The sequence below is a fragment of the Oncorhynchus keta genome, chromosome 36, assembly GCF_023373465.1.
Source record: "Oncorhynchus keta strain PuntledgeMale-10-30-2019 chromosome 36, Oket_V2, whole genome shotgun sequence".
In the NCBI taxonomy this organism is placed as follows: domain Eukaryota; kingdom Metazoa; phylum Chordata; class Actinopteri; order Salmoniformes; family Salmonidae; genus Oncorhynchus; species Oncorhynchus keta.
The window spans coordinates 20,597,373-20,614,765 of record NC_068456.1 but is presented as its reverse complement, the minus strand read 5'-3'; the positions used below and the strand labels follow the sequence as shown (position 1 = coordinate 20,614,765).

The 17,393-nt window shown below is 42.5% G+C and overlaps 1 protein-coding gene across 8 annotated transcripts in view; it reads right to left on the bottom strand.

Moving 5' to 3' along the window:
- LOC118369412 (protein bicaudal C homolog 1-like) overlaps window positions 1-17,393 on the bottom strand; it is a 77,070-nt gene that overhangs the window by 25,048 nt on the left and 34,629 nt on the right. For 6 of the 8 annotated variants that reach the window (XM_052498645.1, XM_052498646.1, XM_052498644.1 and 3 more), the window contains exons 3-5: window positions 11,181-11,250; window positions 3,517-3,596; window positions 1,163-1,324 (exon numbers count right to left, since the gene is read on the bottom strand). In XM_052498645.1, coding sequence (XP_052354605.1) covers window positions 1,163-1,324; window positions 3,517-3,596; window positions 11,181-11,250 — 312 coding nt within the window. The remainder of the gene's footprint in view (window positions 1-1,162; window positions 1,325-3,516; window positions 3,597-11,180; window positions 11,251-17,393) is intronic. The other 2 variants (XM_052498647.1, XM_052498641.1) reach the window with 1 other exon arrangement.

The window sequence follows — 17,393 nt, the reverse complement described above, 5'->3', positions numbered from 1 at the left end:
AAACAATCCTCCATCGTTAACAAAATGGAAAAGGTCAAATGCGTTATTATCTAAATGTTGAAAGTGCTTGAGCGACGGAGAGAAACAAAATGGTGTAGTTTGAGGCAATGCGGGCGCTGAGGGCGTGAGGTGGTGGGTCTGGGCAAGTGTGATTTTGTTGATCTTTGTGAGCGTTTGTATGTTTTGTATTGTTAAAAAAATTATAATCATACAACAACAAATAAATTGGCAGCTTGCCTCCTCCAGAGGTGGATGTAAATCGGAATTACAGCTGGTTCCTACTGCTCGTCTATTCAATCCAGCCCAAACACACTCGCTTCCTATGTTGCAGCCAATCAAAACAGAAAAATTACAACGGCTCTCTGCAACATGGCCACTGAATGCCACTCTAGCAACTAGCAACTGGGACATACTCAAAAACAGAACACGTCTCCTTCCTGAGCGGTATGACGGCTGCGTGGTCCCATGGTGTTTATTCATGTGTACTATTGTTTGTACAGATGAACGTGGTACCTTCAGTTGTTTGGAAATTGTTCCCAAGGATCAACCAGACTTGTAGAGGTCTACAATTATTTTCTGAGTTCTTGGCTGATTTCTTTTGATTTCCCATGATGTCAAGCAAAGAGGCACAGCGTTTGAAGGTAGGCCTTGAAATACATCCCCAGGTACACCTCCAATTGACTCAAATTATGTCAATCAGAAGCTTCTAAAGCCATGACATAATTTTCTGGAATTTTCCAAGCTGTTTAAAAGGTACAGTCAACTTAGTGCATGTAAACTTCTGACCCACTGGAATGGTGATACTGTGAACTATAAGTGAACTATTCTGTCTGTAAACAATTGTTGGAAAATGACTGGTGTCATGCACAAAGTAGATGTCCTAACCGACTTCCAAAACTATAGTTTGTGAACAAGAAATTTGTGGAGTGGTTGAAAAACGAGTTTTAATGACTCCAACTGAAGTGTATGTAAACTTCTGACTTCAACTGTATACCAGTTCCATGTGGTTAAAAAAAGTAAATACAGCCTGTGCAAACAGAGAAGCCATGACAGTCCCACACAAATGTGATTGGTGATGGCACAGCACATGAACTAGTATTCAGTCTATCAGATCCAGTATACATTGTTAATTGTACATATACGATGGTATCGCTCTCTGTACCTGGTTGCTCTTCTCCGCCTGGTTGTTGCGGTTGGAGTCTGGGAAGTGGATGTGGCAGCCCGTGTCCTCCATCACCTTCTTGATGTTGTTGCCTCCCTTGCCGATGACGTGGGAGTGCTCTGTGTGGGACACGTCCATCTTAAGGGTTACCCTGTTACTCTGCTGGGGAAAGGAAGGAGGCGGAGACACTCTTCTTAAGCATGGCCTGCCAGACAATGTTCACTTAATAGTGAATGATATGATAGAAATCTAACATGCGTAAATATTAAATTCTATACCAACATATGACTATAAACCATGACAATATTGTGAATATTGACACAGCTTAAATATTGGGGCTCCCGAGTGGCATAGTGATCTAAGGTAATGAATCTCAGTGCTTGAGGCATCACTACAGACACACTGGTTCGAATCCAGGCTGTTTCACAACCGGACATGATTGGGAGTCCCATAGGGCCGCGCACAATTGGCCCAGCGTCGTCCAGGTTTGACAGGTGTAGGCCATAATTGTAATTAATAATTTGTTCTTAACTGACTTGCCTAGTTAAATAAAGGTTAAATAAAACATTACAAATATATTGACATGGCTTGAATGCTCCTCGGCTAATATGCAAATGGGCCAGAATAAAACTAGACTATCAGTCTATAATAGTAGAATGACTTTGAAGACAAATATGATGCATCTCTTCCACCCACACCCACGGCTCTGGTACAACACCACTGCCAGGCAGATGGGTCCACCACGAGAAGCTAATACCAGTCCCCAATGCTCCACTTAGAGGCGTGAGGAATATAACCAATCACATCCAATTACATGGAGCTAAAGCAGATAAGCCTAAAAGTATGTTGTTTACAAATGTTGTTTAAAAAAAAGTTTCATTTGACAAATCCATTGATATTAATGCCAGCTAATCATAGTTGTTTCATATTCAACTCATTGGGGTGCAATATGTAGCCAATCATGTGGTGACCATGTGCTAGAGGTCTTCACGGGTCCTAAAAGTTGGACCTGTTCTGAAATGGACCCTATATGCATACATTTATTAAAAAAATATAGAGACCCGTTCCGAACAGACCCAAGGACAAGTAGGCCCATTCCGTAAAGACCTGGTTGGATCCAGACCGGGTCCGATCCAAGTGGAGGAAGCAGCAGAAAAGTCATTTAAGCTACTTTATTTACCAGAGCTGATACAGAGTGAGAGGAGGGAGGGAGAGGTGCCACTCTGATTTTATTTTTTATTTAACCTTTATTTAACCAGGAAGGGCTCATTGAGATTAAAATCTCTTTTTCAACAGCGCCCTGGCCAAGATAGGCAGCACCACGTCATTACAAAAAAATTACAGACAGACAACATGAAAAACTACAAGTAACCTAGTAAAAACCATTGAATTCACAAGAGTATAAAACAGCAAATTAAAAACATTGACAGGTCAGGGAATCAGCCTCAAAATCCTTCATCAGTGATTTAAAAACACCAATCGGGACAAGTTCTTCCAGTTTAAAATAATTTTGTAAGGTGTTCCAAGACGATGGCGCAGATTACACAAAAGCCCCTTTTCCAAATTCAGTTGGGACATTTGGAACAGTTAGCAGGATCAAGTCCAGCGAACGAAGAGAGTACCCACCACCCAGCTCGAGCTGGCGGGGAGGGGCTGTACTGTAAGCGAGTGACACGGAGCAGAGAGGGAGAGACCGCAACCAACGAAGCTGACTCGCGCTATAGTAGACTAATAACTGCCATGGCTAGGTTATTTATCATCAAATATGATTACGTATTATCGGTCGACTGCATCAAACCAGAAGCTAGCTAACGTTAGCTAGCTAGGCTAATTGAAGATGCAGTGCATACGCTCTCTCATCCTACAGTTACAAATATTAACTCCACTTAGAATATTCTCCCTCCCCTCCCTTCCTTCCCTCCCTCCCTTCAGGACAAGTCAGTTAAAGTTACACATAACCGTGACTATCAGATCTGACCCATACGCGATTTGTGAAGCCCTCGACCGTGTGCAGAGAAAATACTTTGGCGTGTTATGATAAAACTCGCCCACAGGGGGTGCTATGGTGTGCCCATTTTGGGATGAGGATGTTTGTTGCCATAGAGACAAGACTTGCACCATGCTAAGCCATTACACACTCAGGAAATTAAGCACTGGCCACCTTGGTGGCAAGTCATATTACAAGTCTGAGATTCTCAAATTGAAGAGGAAGCAAACCAAGGCTTTCTAGAGCATGAAATAAGACACTTATTGGATCCATCTGTGTCTACCATCCTCTAGTTGATCATTTAGGGAGGTCAGTGTTGGTGTTGCCATGACAACAAAACAAAAACCTTTCCATCATTCATACATACCTTTGTGTCGAGGACTGACATGATTCGGTCTTTGGCTTCCCTCACGTTGTCTCTCTTTCCACAAACCTTAATGTGCGGATCTGGAGAGAGAGAGAGAGAGAGAGAGAGAGAGAGAGAGAGAGAGAGGTTCAGAGAGAGAACAAAAAGAGACAAAGAGAAAATGGTGGAGAGATCAAGATCTCAAGAAGAGACTATTTGAACACCTTTTCCCAAGCCTATGAGTTGATGGGATCCGTTGTGACATCAAATAAAGCACTACCGTAAATGCTCCTTTCAGATGTGATGACTCTCAATATAGGCTCTTACACAGCAATGTTGTATTACTATCAGTCAGACAGTACTGGATACAAAGACAGAATAATGACCCCTTAAATTAGCCCTGAGATAAAGGCAGTCCCATGTGTTTCACTTCCATCCTACAAACCTCATCCAGTCGATCAGTGCCAAAGGCGTAACACTGTTCCTCTGTCTGTCTGGTTAAATAAATTAAGTCCTCCTCCAGTTGTCAAACACCAAGGTTGTGTCCTTTGAGTCAAGCTAAACTAAATACTATCTAAACGGCTACACATGTGTCTACTACATCACAACTGTTCAGTTCAAAAACTGCAGAGAAAATGTAAAATATCTGCACATCATAATACATTATCTGGGCAAATATGTCAATTATTTGAGTAAACTGCACTTGTAGAGACCCTCTCAGCTCTTGTACAGCAATTCACAACATAAATACACAGTGCTGCTAATGCTTATGGCTGTAGAGTCCATCTGGGCATGCAGCGAGCCAGCTCCTAGGAGCCCCACTTTCTTGACTGTACGGAGGGGCAGGATGTCAGTTTAGCGCCTTCCAGGAACCCCCCTCCCCACACACTCAACCCAAATAGCTCCGATTTACTTTGTATACTCCTAAAGAAGAAAATATTTATATTCAGAGTTTGTTTATAAACTTTACACTTTATAAAACCCATTGACATTGGTTGGGTTTAGGAGATTTTAGAGGTAATGAGCAGGGAAATGCAGGTAAAACCGTATAATGTAGAACAGAAGAGTTCATTCAAATGTAAACTATTAATGAAACCATCATTCAAATAAATAGAACAGTCCGTTATTGTATCCTGTGCTGTATAGGCTGAACACCACATCAAAGCTCCAATTACACAACCAAACAGAAACTCTCCATAGAGTCACAAAACAAAAACTAAGAGGAAAGCACATGAACTGGCCCTGGGCCCTACTGAGGAGAGATCTGGGTTGGCTAGGCTCTGGAATGCTGCTGCAGGGAAGTGTTTAGGAGCCTCAGTGTTCCATTTTTTAAATGGGCCTGGGGAGGGATTGTGGGAGCAGTGGAAGGCCGTGTGGATCTCGTCAGTGCGACATGGGACCTCCGTGGCCTCAACGCTGAAGCAAGATCACAGAAGAGTGAAAAGAAAAATGCTGTGAGACAAAAAAACGAAACAAAAACAACCCAAATGCCTCAAGTCCACATTGGGTTACATCAAGATAGGAGTGGGCGCAGTCAGACGGAAAAACATAGCAGTATTAGAGGTGACTGACACAGCTTTGGTTCAAGGAAACATTCCAAACACACAGCTGTGACAAGAGACTGAAGTCCACATCTACTTCCCCTGGTGGCATCTAACCAGCAGAGGGCGTGTTGGCCTTCCACTGGCCTAACCTGCACATCTGGTACTCATTCGTGGGGCAAAATGAGTTTTGCTATGTGTGACGTTGGAACACCCACACATTTTTTAAGTGAGCGGTGTGTACTCATATGATTGACTGTGGAACACCTTAAGTGTTAATTTGGCACACAAAACACCTAGAAAAGCAAAAATATGGCAATACAGCTAAAAGGAAAAGTCTTGGTAGTTGACACTTGACAAAAAAAAATACAATTTGACCCCTCTGCTTACTGGCAAATACTTTTTTCCAGCATGGGCTTACACAGTGAAGTATCACACAAACGCTCAGAATTTAAGTAAATTTGGATCTAGGTACCTCTTTAAAAACATCTGCAAAATGACTGAAAGACGAAGAAAGATTGGTGAAAGAATGGCGGCTGAACAAACATAAAAAGTTGGAAGTCGAGTTCAGGTTATTGGTCTTGCTGCTGTCCCGATTTCCCGAAAAGCAAAACATTTTCCAAATGATTCCAGCGTGTAAAGAGTGCCTGCCTTGACCGAATGCCATGAACTTGGACTACTTGCACAAAAGATAAATACAGTGCCTTCGGAAAGTATTCAGACACCTTGAATTTTTACACATTTTGCTACGTTACAGCCTTATTCTAAAATGTATTAAAATAGTTTTTTCCCCCTCAATCTACACACAATACCCATAATGACAAAGCAAAGAGGTTGAGAAATTATTTTTTTACACATAAAAACTGAAATATTACATTTACATATGTATTCAGACTCTTTACTCAGTACTTTGTTGAAGCACCTTTGGCAGCGATTACAACATCAAGTCTTCTTGGGTATGATGCTACAAGCTTGGCACACCTGTATTCGGGGAGTTTCTCCCATTCTTCTCTGCAGATCCTCTCAACCTCTGTCAGGTTGGATGGGGAGCGTTGCTGCACAGCTATTTTCAGGTCTCTCCAGAGATGTTCGATCGGCTTCAAGTCCGATCTCTGGCTGGACCACTCAAGGACATAAAGAGTCCCGAAGCCACTCCTGCATTGTCTTGGCCGTGTGCTTAGGGTCATTGTACTGTTGGAAGGTGAACCTTCACCGCAGTCTGAGGTCCTGAGAGCTCTGGAGCAAGTTTTCATCAAGGATCTCTCTGTACTTTGCTCCGTTCATCTTTCCCTCGATCCTGACTAGTCTCCCAGTCCCTGCCGCTGAAAAACATCCCCACAGCATGATGCTGCCACCACCATGCTTCACCGTAGGGATGGTGCCTGGTTTCCTCCAGACGTGACGCTTGGCATTCAGGCCAAAGAATTCAATCTTGGTTTCAACAGACCAGAGAATCTTGTTTCTCATGGTCTGAGAGTCTTTAGGTGACTTTTGGCAAACTCCAAGCAGGCTGGTATGTGCCTTTTACTGAGGATTGGCTTCCGTCTGGCCGCTCTACCATAAAGACCTGATTGGTGGAGTGTTGCCGAGATGGTTGTCATTTTGGAATGTTCGCCCATCTCCACAGAGGAACTCCGGAGCTCTGGTCACCTCCCTGACCAAGGCCCTTCTCCCCCGATTTCTCAGTTTGGTAGGGCGGTCAGCTCTGGGAAGAGCCTTGGTGTTTCCAAACTTCTTCCATTTAAGAATGATGAAGGCCACTGTGTTTTTGGGGACCATCAATGCTAGGGTGGCAGCGTAGCCTAGTGGTTAGAGCGTTGGACTAGTAACCGGAAGGTTGCGAGTTCAAACCCCTGAGCTGACAAGGTACAAATCTGTCGTTCTGCCCCTGAACAGGCAGTTAACCCACTGTTCCCAGGCCGTCATTGAAAATAAGAATATGTTCTTAACTGACTTGCCTGGTTAAATAAAATAAAAAATGCTGCATAATATTTTTGCCACCCTTCCCCAGTTCTGTGCCTCGACATAATCCTGTCTCGGAGCTCTACAGACAATTCCATCGACCTCACTGGCTTGCTTTTTGCTCTGACATGCACTGTCAACTGTGGGACCTTATCTAGACAGGTTTGTGCCTTTCCATATCATGTCCAATCAATTCAATTTACCACAGGTGGACTCCAATCAAGTTGTAGAAACATCAAGGATGATTAATGGAAACAATATGCACCTGAGCTCAATTACAAGTCTCATAGCAAAGGGTCTGAATACTTATGTAAATAAGTATACATTTGCAAAAATATTACAACAAATTTTTAAAACTATTTTCGCTTCATCATTATGGGGTATTTTGTGTAGATTGCTGAGGATTTATTTAATCAATTTTAAAATAAGGCTTTAAAATAACAAAATGTGGAAAAAGTCAAGAGGTCTGAATATTTTCCGAAGGCACTGTATGTCTAACCTCTCCAATGTTGATTGGAATAGAATAAAGCCCTACATACATTTCTAACTTTGATTACATGTTGCCTGTGATCACTGTCAGAACTGAAGAAGCAGGACACAAATATGTTTTCCTAAAAACTCACGGCCATAGGCCACTTCAACATAAGGAAACTACTACATGTAGTTCACTACTACCCCAACACTGATGTTGGGTGACATTTAACTGCCCAACTTCATAATGAGTAGTCCAAATGAAATATTTTCCTTGATCACGAGGCTCGGTCTGACCTTCAGTACTACAGTAGGTGCTGTTGATCTGCTCTACCGTTCTTTTATATTGTCAAACTTCTGACGTCTTTCATAAAAAATGTTTTACATGTGTATATTAAAGGTGTAAGTCACCACTCTGTGGCTATGTGTCGGGAGTAGTGATAAAGACCAAAATGGTGTTCAAAAAAGCCTACCCAGGAATGAAGTCTTCCATTGTCATGCAAGGATGTATTTAATTAACTGATAGGTTACTATATTGCATATTCTGAACAGAAAGTGTATCGGTCAAATGGGAAACAACCAAGTATAAAATAATGTGAAAACCAAACACACAGTTAAACAATAAAATGCTGTCAATTCAAAACATATCCTAAGATGGATAGTCAGAGCATTTCCCCCTGGTCATACATATAAATGTGTTAAGGACATTAGTCATTTATTCTCATGGTGACATGTTCTGGTAAAGTGTAATATGAGCCTGCCTGCATCTCAGAGATACTGTTCTGCTATGAATCACCTGACGGTATATTGACTCTGGTCTTATCACACTGGTGCAGGTGGTAGTGGTGCTGGAGGTGTTAAGGCCTGCCACTTTGATGGAGAGGCTGAGGGGACCTGCACGGAGGCCTTGCAAACAACTCTCACATTTGCTCATGACTCACAGGCATTACGAGGGCAGAGTAAAATACTACAAGAGTCGCTTTTCAGAGACAATGGCGACACATCATGATTACATAAAGTGAGACAAATAGTTTGAGTTTTAGCAACCCCCAATTTGTAAATGATTGACTTTCATAGACAGCTGGTGATGTAAATGGTAGTTTAATGTTCAAAATATCCAAGACATAAGAGAGTGGAGAAGCAGAATGGAATGGGGATCCAACATTTTGTCTCTAGTAGTTGTGTTGATGGCTAACCTCAAACTCACAGGTGTAGGCTATCCAGTCATTCTGGGTAGATTACAGGGTTGATTATAGTACCAAGACGTACTCTCTCCCCTCTGGTTGTGAAGCACATATGATCACAAATACATGTGTTTTTCTTCCAAAAGGCACAAAAATGCAGTGCATGCACTCATGAGATAACTGGAAGACATTAGTGGAAATTGTTCATGCCTCTTCTTGGTTTACGTAACACTAAAAGGCTGACACCCAACAAATCATAGGGCGGAAATTAAATGGACAAACTGGTCTCTCAATGGAAATGAGATTTGTGAATGAACTTGGGAGTATGGGTGGGGCACACTCTAAATCAACTGGGGGTAGAAGAGCTGTTAAAAAAGTTTCCAGGAAGTTACATCAAGTTTTGGAATTTTACATTTGGCATGAAGACACACTGGCATTCCCTTGAGGACAACAAAGAGGGCAGGTCAAAACCAACCTTCCCCCAGACAAGCTTTAAATAGCTGTAGTGTTTTAATGGCAACAGAGCAGTGGAACAACAGAGCAGTGGAACAACAGAGCAGTGGAACAACAGTGCAGTGGAACAACAGTGCAGTGGAACAACAGAGCAGTGGAACAACAGAGCAGTGGAACAACAGAGCAGTGGAACAACAGTGCAGTGAAACAACAGAGCAGTGGAACAACAGTGCAGTGGAACAACAGTGCAGTGGAACAACAGTGCAGTGGAACAACAGAGCAGTGGAACAACAGAGCAGTGGAACAACAGAGCAGTGGAACAACAGAGCAGTGGAACAACAGAGCAGTGGAACAACAGTGCAGTGGAACAACAGTGCAGTGGAACAACAGAGCAGTGGAACAACAGAGCAGTGGAACAACAGTGCAGTGGAACAACAGAGCAGTGGAACAACAGTGCAGTGGAACAACAGAGCAGTGGAACAACAGAGCAGTGGAACAACAGAGCAGTGGAACAACAGAGCAGTGGAACAACAGAGCAGTGGAACAACAGAGCAGTGGAACAACAGTGCAGTGGAACAACAGTGCAGTGGAACAACAGAGCAGTGGAACAACAGAGCAATGGAACAACAGTGCAGTGAAACAACAGAGCAGTGGAACAACAGAGCAGTGGAACAACAGAGCAGTGGAACAACAGTGCAGTGGAACAACAGAGCAGTGGAACAACAGAGCAGTGGAACAACAGAGCAGTGGAACAACAGAGCAGTGGAACAACAGAGCAGTGGAACAACAGTGCAGTGGAACAACAGTGCAGTGGAACAACAGAGCAGTGGAACAACAGAGCAGTGGAACAACAGTGCAGTGGAACAACAGAGCAGTGGAACAACAGTGCAGTGGAACAACAGAGCAGTGGAACAACAGAGCAGTGGAACAACAGTGCAGTGGAACAACAGAGCAGTGGAACAACAGTGCAGTGGAACAACAGAGCAGTGGAACAACAGAGCAGTGGAACAACAGAGCAGTGGAACAACAGAGCAGTGGAACAACAGAGCAGTGGAACAACAGAGCAGTGGAACAACAGAGCAGTGGAACAACAGAGCAGTGGAACAACAGAGCAGTGGAACAACAGTGCAGTGGAACAACAGTGCAGTGGAACAACAGAGCAGTGGAACAACAGTGCAGTGGAACAACAGAGCAGTAAAACAACAGTGCAGTGGAACAACAGAGCAGTGGAACAACAGAGCAGTGGAACAACAGTGCAGTGGAACAACAGAGCAGTGGAACAACAGAGCAGTGGAACAACAGTGCAGTGGAACAACAGTGCAGTGGAACAACAGAGCAGTGGAACAACAGAGCAGTGGAACAACAGAGCAGTGGAACAACAGAGCAGTGGAACAACAGAGCAGTGGAACAACAGAGCAGTGGAACAACAGAGCAGTGGAACAACAGTGCAGTGGAACAACAGTGCAGTGGAACAACAGAGCAGTGGAACAACAGAGCAGTGGAACAACAGAGCAGTGGAACAACAGAGCAGTGGAACAACAGAGCAGTGGAACAACAGAGCAGTGGAACAACAGTGCAGTGGAACAACAGTGCAGTGGAACAACAGTGCAGTGGAACAACAGAGCAGTGGAACAACAGTGTAGTGGAACAACAGAGCAGTGGAACAACAGAGCAGTGGACCAACTCAGCCATTATATGCACATAACTTCTAACTCAAGGGCCCTCAAACAAACTTACAAATTGGTGTAAAGTCTGAAATGCCTGACCAGAGAGAAGAGTAAGTGGTCAAAATATGAATATACTGCTGTGACCTTTTTCTTGATTAGAAAAATGACTTAGGGGGGTCTTTCAGAGGGAAAACAAGCAAGCATATGTTGTCCTTGCAAATAAACTGACTCATACTCTTCCTGTATAGACATAATCAGCATATATCTGTCACAAACAAACCTAAAGACTTACACCCGGAAATGAAAAAGCAACAGTGGAGTGAATTGTAGGGCAGTAAACAGGAGGGATGTTCATTTTTATATAATTACAGCTGATCTGTATCTCTAGAATCAAAACAAACATTCACCTTTTTTGGACTTGGCGCCGATCTTCAGTTTGGAAGGCCACGCTATCTGTGTTTTGGTTTCATCCATGACCTGAAATAGATATTGGTCATATTTAATAAAAGGAAAAAGAAAGTGTTATTACATATCTTAGTTCAAAAGTACAGAAATGGAGATCAGCAAACCGATAATTGCGCCATAATTCTTCTTGAGTGCCTATACTGTAGTCTGTTTAGATGACCAATTTTACATGACAGATGTACGAACACAAAAGTTAATCACGCAGCTGATCAAATTATGCAAGATTTTACTTCAGGGTTAAAATAGATTATTTTAAACATAAGAGATCCAGCCTCACTTCAAATAAACAGTATTAAATGAGGACCACGTTCTTGTCAGCATTGGCCAGAAACAGTCACAATTCTGCTGTTTTAATGGCTGATTGAATGTGGCTTGAAGCTTGTCTAAACTTGGGACAATGCCTCACTGCCTTACACGTCCTCTAACCTCTTGCCATGCTGACTTTGAAGAGCACCTACGAAGAGAGGTCTACCATCAACAATTTTCTAAAAAGGCCTTGCACTCTGAAGGAGAGAACGTGCGCGAAAGTCAAACTCAAAAAAGGAAACTGGAGAAATGAACCAGAATGGTGGAGAAATGGTACGATCAAGCCAAAACGTGCCTTTTGATATAAAAACTTACTGAAACAAATGTTTCCCGGCGGTACTAAGTGACGAAAAAAGCTGACATCTACATATTTTCTGAAGTGGACTGGGTTGTTGGTTTAGGAAAACATGAAACGTGTCAGCTGCATTCTGTGAGAGCCTGTTGACTAGCCTACCCATTGTAACCAGGAGCATTTGCACGAATGTGAAACAAAAAAGTACCCCAAAAAAAGAAAGAGCAAAGTCCGAGAGGACAGAGTATGCTATTCTGAGGTACTACACTCCTCATCCACACGCTCATGAGGCCGCTCACCTTCGCCTAACTTCCTGAACATTGACTGGGGATCACACAGTTAAGCCCTGAGAAACACAAACCATCTGCATCGCCTTATGGAGACCTGCTGACTGGTGGTTCACATTAGAAATGAATATTTCTCAAAACCATTCATCTCCAAACCACAGAGATCTGTCCTTGTCCTCAATTTCCTTGTTTTTACAAAAGGTCCTGTCGTGATTGTTTGCTTTAACGCGTACCGGGGGCTCGTGTTTTTGGATGGAGAAGGAATGAACTGAGACTGGCTTGGACACGTGAGCGCCGTATGACTGCTCCCTCATGCAGTATGAAGCTGATCCATGTTTTTCCTGGGCTTCAGTGGTTATGCAAGGACCTCACATGGAAACCCATGCAGAGAGGGACATCATGCTTACTGTAAATGTCCCTGTCTATGGTCAGGATTGTACAGTACTTACTCATTAGAGTAACTGCCACATTGCTGGATCTATGGTCCCTATTTATGTATTGAACTGCATTTCTAAGAAGAATACTAAAGAACAGCCTTCATTCTACAATTTCCTATCTTCATGCAGCACAGTATTCATAGGGGAAATGTCCAAATTCCTCCATATGTTTGGGAAGTGGGCCTGCATGGTATCCTCTAAACACCCTCCAAACTGACTGATTTTCCAGCACCAGTCTCAAACACCAGTAGGGCAGTGCTAGTTGAACGTGTGCATTTTCACGCCGGTATTCCACACTGTTAAAGACCACTGATGGTTGAGCAGACGGCCCTTCAAGCCTCACTGAGTTTCTCAAACATACTATAATCACACAAATATGGAAAGTGAAGTGGAGCATAAAGAATGGCTTCATAATAGTGGGGTAATTGCATGCCTCACAATCTACTTTGAGCTTGCAATAAGATTGACAAAAGATATTGGTCCGAGTTATTGCAGGGCCCCATGTAAACATGCATAACAATATTGAATTTCAACCATTTGAAATGATGTAGTCAATTCAATTGCAAAGGTAAGATTTTTTGTACCTGTGAAAAAGTAGCCTATACAAAATCCAACTCAATATCTGGTAGGAGTTGGGCTTAGTTATTCATTTCCAGTGTTAACAAATCACAGATAGAACTATGTGGATGCATCAGTCCATGTAGCATCATTGATTGTAGAGCCTATTCACAATACAAACGCTACAAACTTATGTTTTGGAAGAAAAAAAACCTACTATTTTTATGAAAAGTCTCAATTTAACCTGGTTGTTACGTCTCTGCCTTCTTCACTGAAACCAATAAAAACAAATCCACTACAGTATTGGCAGCCAAAAAAAGGCTTCCACCATATATATCACATTCCTACAGTATAACAAATGTGTCTTGTTGAGTTGCATTTTTCCCTTTCTCACTAAAGACCTTGGCTCATGTTACTGGTCTTGGGTATTATCTTCATCTAATAGCAGGAAAAGCCCCTGCCAAGCTGGAGTTCTCATGAAAGCCCTTGGCTGTGGCACTTCTAACCATTTTACAGGATAATACCAATAAAATAGAGATCCAGGAAGGTAGTCTTTTGGGTGAAGGGAAAATAAACATCATTTTGGATGTATTTCCTTCCTAACGAACAGAATTGAGCAGTTTGTTTTCTGAATTGGACAGATACTAATTTATCAGATTCTAACATGCTAGGACTTTGTGGAAACAACGTTTTGCTTCCAACTATGAGGATGACATGGTATACAGTTGACCTCTAATAATCGTGGACTCCGTTGTACCATTTTACACTGGAAAATGTAGCCCCAGGGATATCCGAATCCAAGATTTGCATCAGAGATTTATCTCCGTTTCTCTCCCACATTGTCTTCATCATGATACACAAGTTAGCATCTTATCATACATTTTATATGAACCCCCCATGTACTTTTCTTCCATAAACACGTGCTCCCACTCAACTGTATAACTAAAACACATCTCTAGAACATTTTGTTCTTCAGGAATTTCGGCTCTGATCCCCTCCCCCATTTGGACCTTTCCCTCCCCAATTGTATCAGTCTCATGAGCCAATAAAATGGGGTTTCTGCTTTTTGTCACCGAGGTATTCATCTTAATTCCACAAAATGATTGTCCCGGTGAAGAAACCCAACTCGTCTTTTTACTCCATGTGGCACTTTTAAGTTCTTCAGCTACACCAGTACATATGTAATGCATTTCTACCAAAATATTGACATTGGCAAAACTACAAACAATCCAGGAATGGCCAGGGAATGGGCTATGATCAGATACTGTGTGATATAACATGATAAAATGGATACAGGAATTGTATAATGTCACATAGCAACATGCAAGGCAACACAATAGTTATGAGATGACGACTGCCCGTTGTTGCGTCTAATCAGGAAATGTATGCCTCAGAGTAAAGGCCTGGCATGTTTGGAAAGCCAGCTATTTACAAAGCAGTGCAGAACCCTATGAAAGTGATGTCAAATGATTGAAATTGTGATGAACCAGACACCCTTGTGTTTATAGAGGTATATGCAATTATATAGTTTCCAAAGTCCAAACTTTATGGCCCATTCAATTTATTTCTCTCTATAGGGTCTTGTTCAGGAACTTTCTTCCTCTTCATAGTTGCTGTTCTTGGCAAGGCCATACAGATGGGAGTGATTTCAGACAGACCACACACCATTTTAAGGGTGGATGGCGTTTATTTTTATGAAGGCGCCAGCAAATACCATTCAAATGGGTCAGATATTTGCACAAATTAGGTTAACTATACATTTAATGTTCCACTCTTTAGTCTTTCTACTACCACACCCTTTTCAAATAATGCATACGTCTAGCGTTATGATCAGTTTCATAACAAGTTATGATGATTGGATCTTGCAGGAGGTGCAGTTACATACTGTAACCCAAATCGAACAGGATGTCATTATGGCAATGTCATAAAAACAGCCACATGTGCTCGGTGCATGTGAGTTTATACAAGTGTGTGTGTGTGGCACGATGGCAATCAACATGGATGGAGTGGACTTTCTTCCTGTATCGCATTGGTGCAGCTGTGGATTCAGATTGTGTGTGTGTGTGTGTGTGTGTGTGTGTGTGTGTGTGTGTGTGTGTGTGTGTGTGTTTTAGAGAGAGACAGAGAGGTTTTAGGAAGGTAAAGCGATGTGGGCGGGAATTGAGAGATAGTTCTCCTGTTTCAACAGAAGCTGAGAGCAGAGGATCTTAGTTAGTGATCCATCCACGGTTTTCATCCAATGAGATTGATCGGATGAATTGAACGTGTGCCAACAATCCATGTGCTAACTCTCACAAGCTCCATTATTTTTGGGGAGAAGACATTTACCTTAAGGCACTCAACTAATATGTGCATAGTTTAAAAAATAATCCAAAATGAAAAGCTACTGCACAATATCTTCCACTGTTTCAAACCAGAGATTATACAAATAGTCTCGTTAGAGTCATTGAGTTTCAGAGTGTTTGTACTTTAAGTATTTTTCAAAGTAAGTCATTTATCTTTTACTTGAGTTTTGAATGGAGCATTGTATTTCGCTACCTTTTTAAAATCATCCGTTACAGAGTACAATTTTGGAGGCTATCCATAATAGATGATTATGAGGGCATGGAAAGATTGCTAGTCCTTTGGAGCCAGAAAAAACAAACATTGTTTAATCATTGCCCAATCAAATCCAAATTTCACACATTGTGCCAATACAGGGTCAATCAAATCAAGCTGTTAATACAAACTGAACGATGATGGGTCGAAAGATTTTCAAAAAGTCAGAAAGAACTTAGTTTAGTTTGAGACATATCGTGAAAGGGAGGAAACGTTTTAATTTAATCAGAAGCCACTGCCAGATTTCTGGATTGGGCTGCGCTCAGAGTATCCTGCCTTGGCAAATCGCACTGTTAAGACACTGATGCCCTTTGCAACCACGTACCTGTGTAACCGGTGTGAAATGGCTACCTAGTTAGCGGGGTGCGCGTTAATAGCGCTTCAATCGGTGATGTCACTTGCTCTGAGACCTTGAAGTAGTTGTTCCCCTTGCTCTGCAAGGGCAGCAGCTCTTGTGGAGCGATGGGTAACGGTGCTTCTTGGGTGACTGTTGTCGATGTGTGCAGAGGGTCCCTGGTTCAAGCCCAGGCAGAGGCGAGGAGTGGGACGGAAGCAAAACTGTTACATATGTGAGAGAGGATTCTCGGCCCTCATTAGCATGAAAACTAAATACAGGCACAGACAGTGTCTGGAGAACTTAAGACTGAGACTCTCTCCAATACAACCCAACATTGCAGAGTGATGTGCATCCTTTAAAGCACACCCTTCTCATTAACCTATGGTGGGTTACTCACAATTTTCGATTAACAAATAAGGTTTTATAAGCCAGTAAGATGGTTATATAAAGAGCATTGATTATTATTATATTATTATTATTTGTGCCCTGGTCCTATAAGAACTCTTCGTCACTTCCCACGAGCCAGGTTGTGACAAAAACTCACACTAATTTTTAGGTTTAATAAATGTATCGTATAGTGTGTGTGGCAGGCTTACAATGGCAACAAACAAAAAAACATTTGAGAGTGCGCTGACCCTGTGCTAGAGGGGGTACGCAGCTGGAGGTTGAATGTTTGAAGGGGTACGGGACTATAAACAGTTTTGGAACCACTGCTCTAATGAAACAGACAGGGAGTGCGGCTCGACCCCTCAACCTTCAGTCCCGAAGCCCAGCGAACCAGCGACGGTTCCACAAAAGCATGCTCAAGTGTGCGCTCATAAACCAGGGTCGCTACACTACTACCTCCATGCTAGACCTCACAGGACACAGTCTTGCAGGAGCGCGCTCACCGGTCAAGCACACGCTCTGTCGTGGATGTGAGGTCCGATCACTTCCGACACCAATATATAGTACTGGAACAGGCATGGAGTGCAGCTCGAAACCTCAACCATCTGGCACCAAACCCAGCGCGCCAACTACTCTGCCACAAAAGCGCTTATAAATCAGGGTCGCTGCAATACGTTACTGTTAGCCTAGTTGTCTAGCATGCTAACATTAGCAAACTATCCTTGCAGTTAAGGTAGCTACATGGCTAACCACCATCTGATGATGATAGCTGTTATAGCTAGCACGTCGATTATGACTATGTGTGGTGGTGGCTAGCTAGCCATGTAAGGTATCTGGGCTAGCTAACAACATTAGTCTAACATCCATAAGTGACGTAGCGAGCTAGCTAGTTAACGTTGGCTTGCTTGGTCATGACATTCAGTATCTAGAGAATCCTAGGATTTTTTTCTATG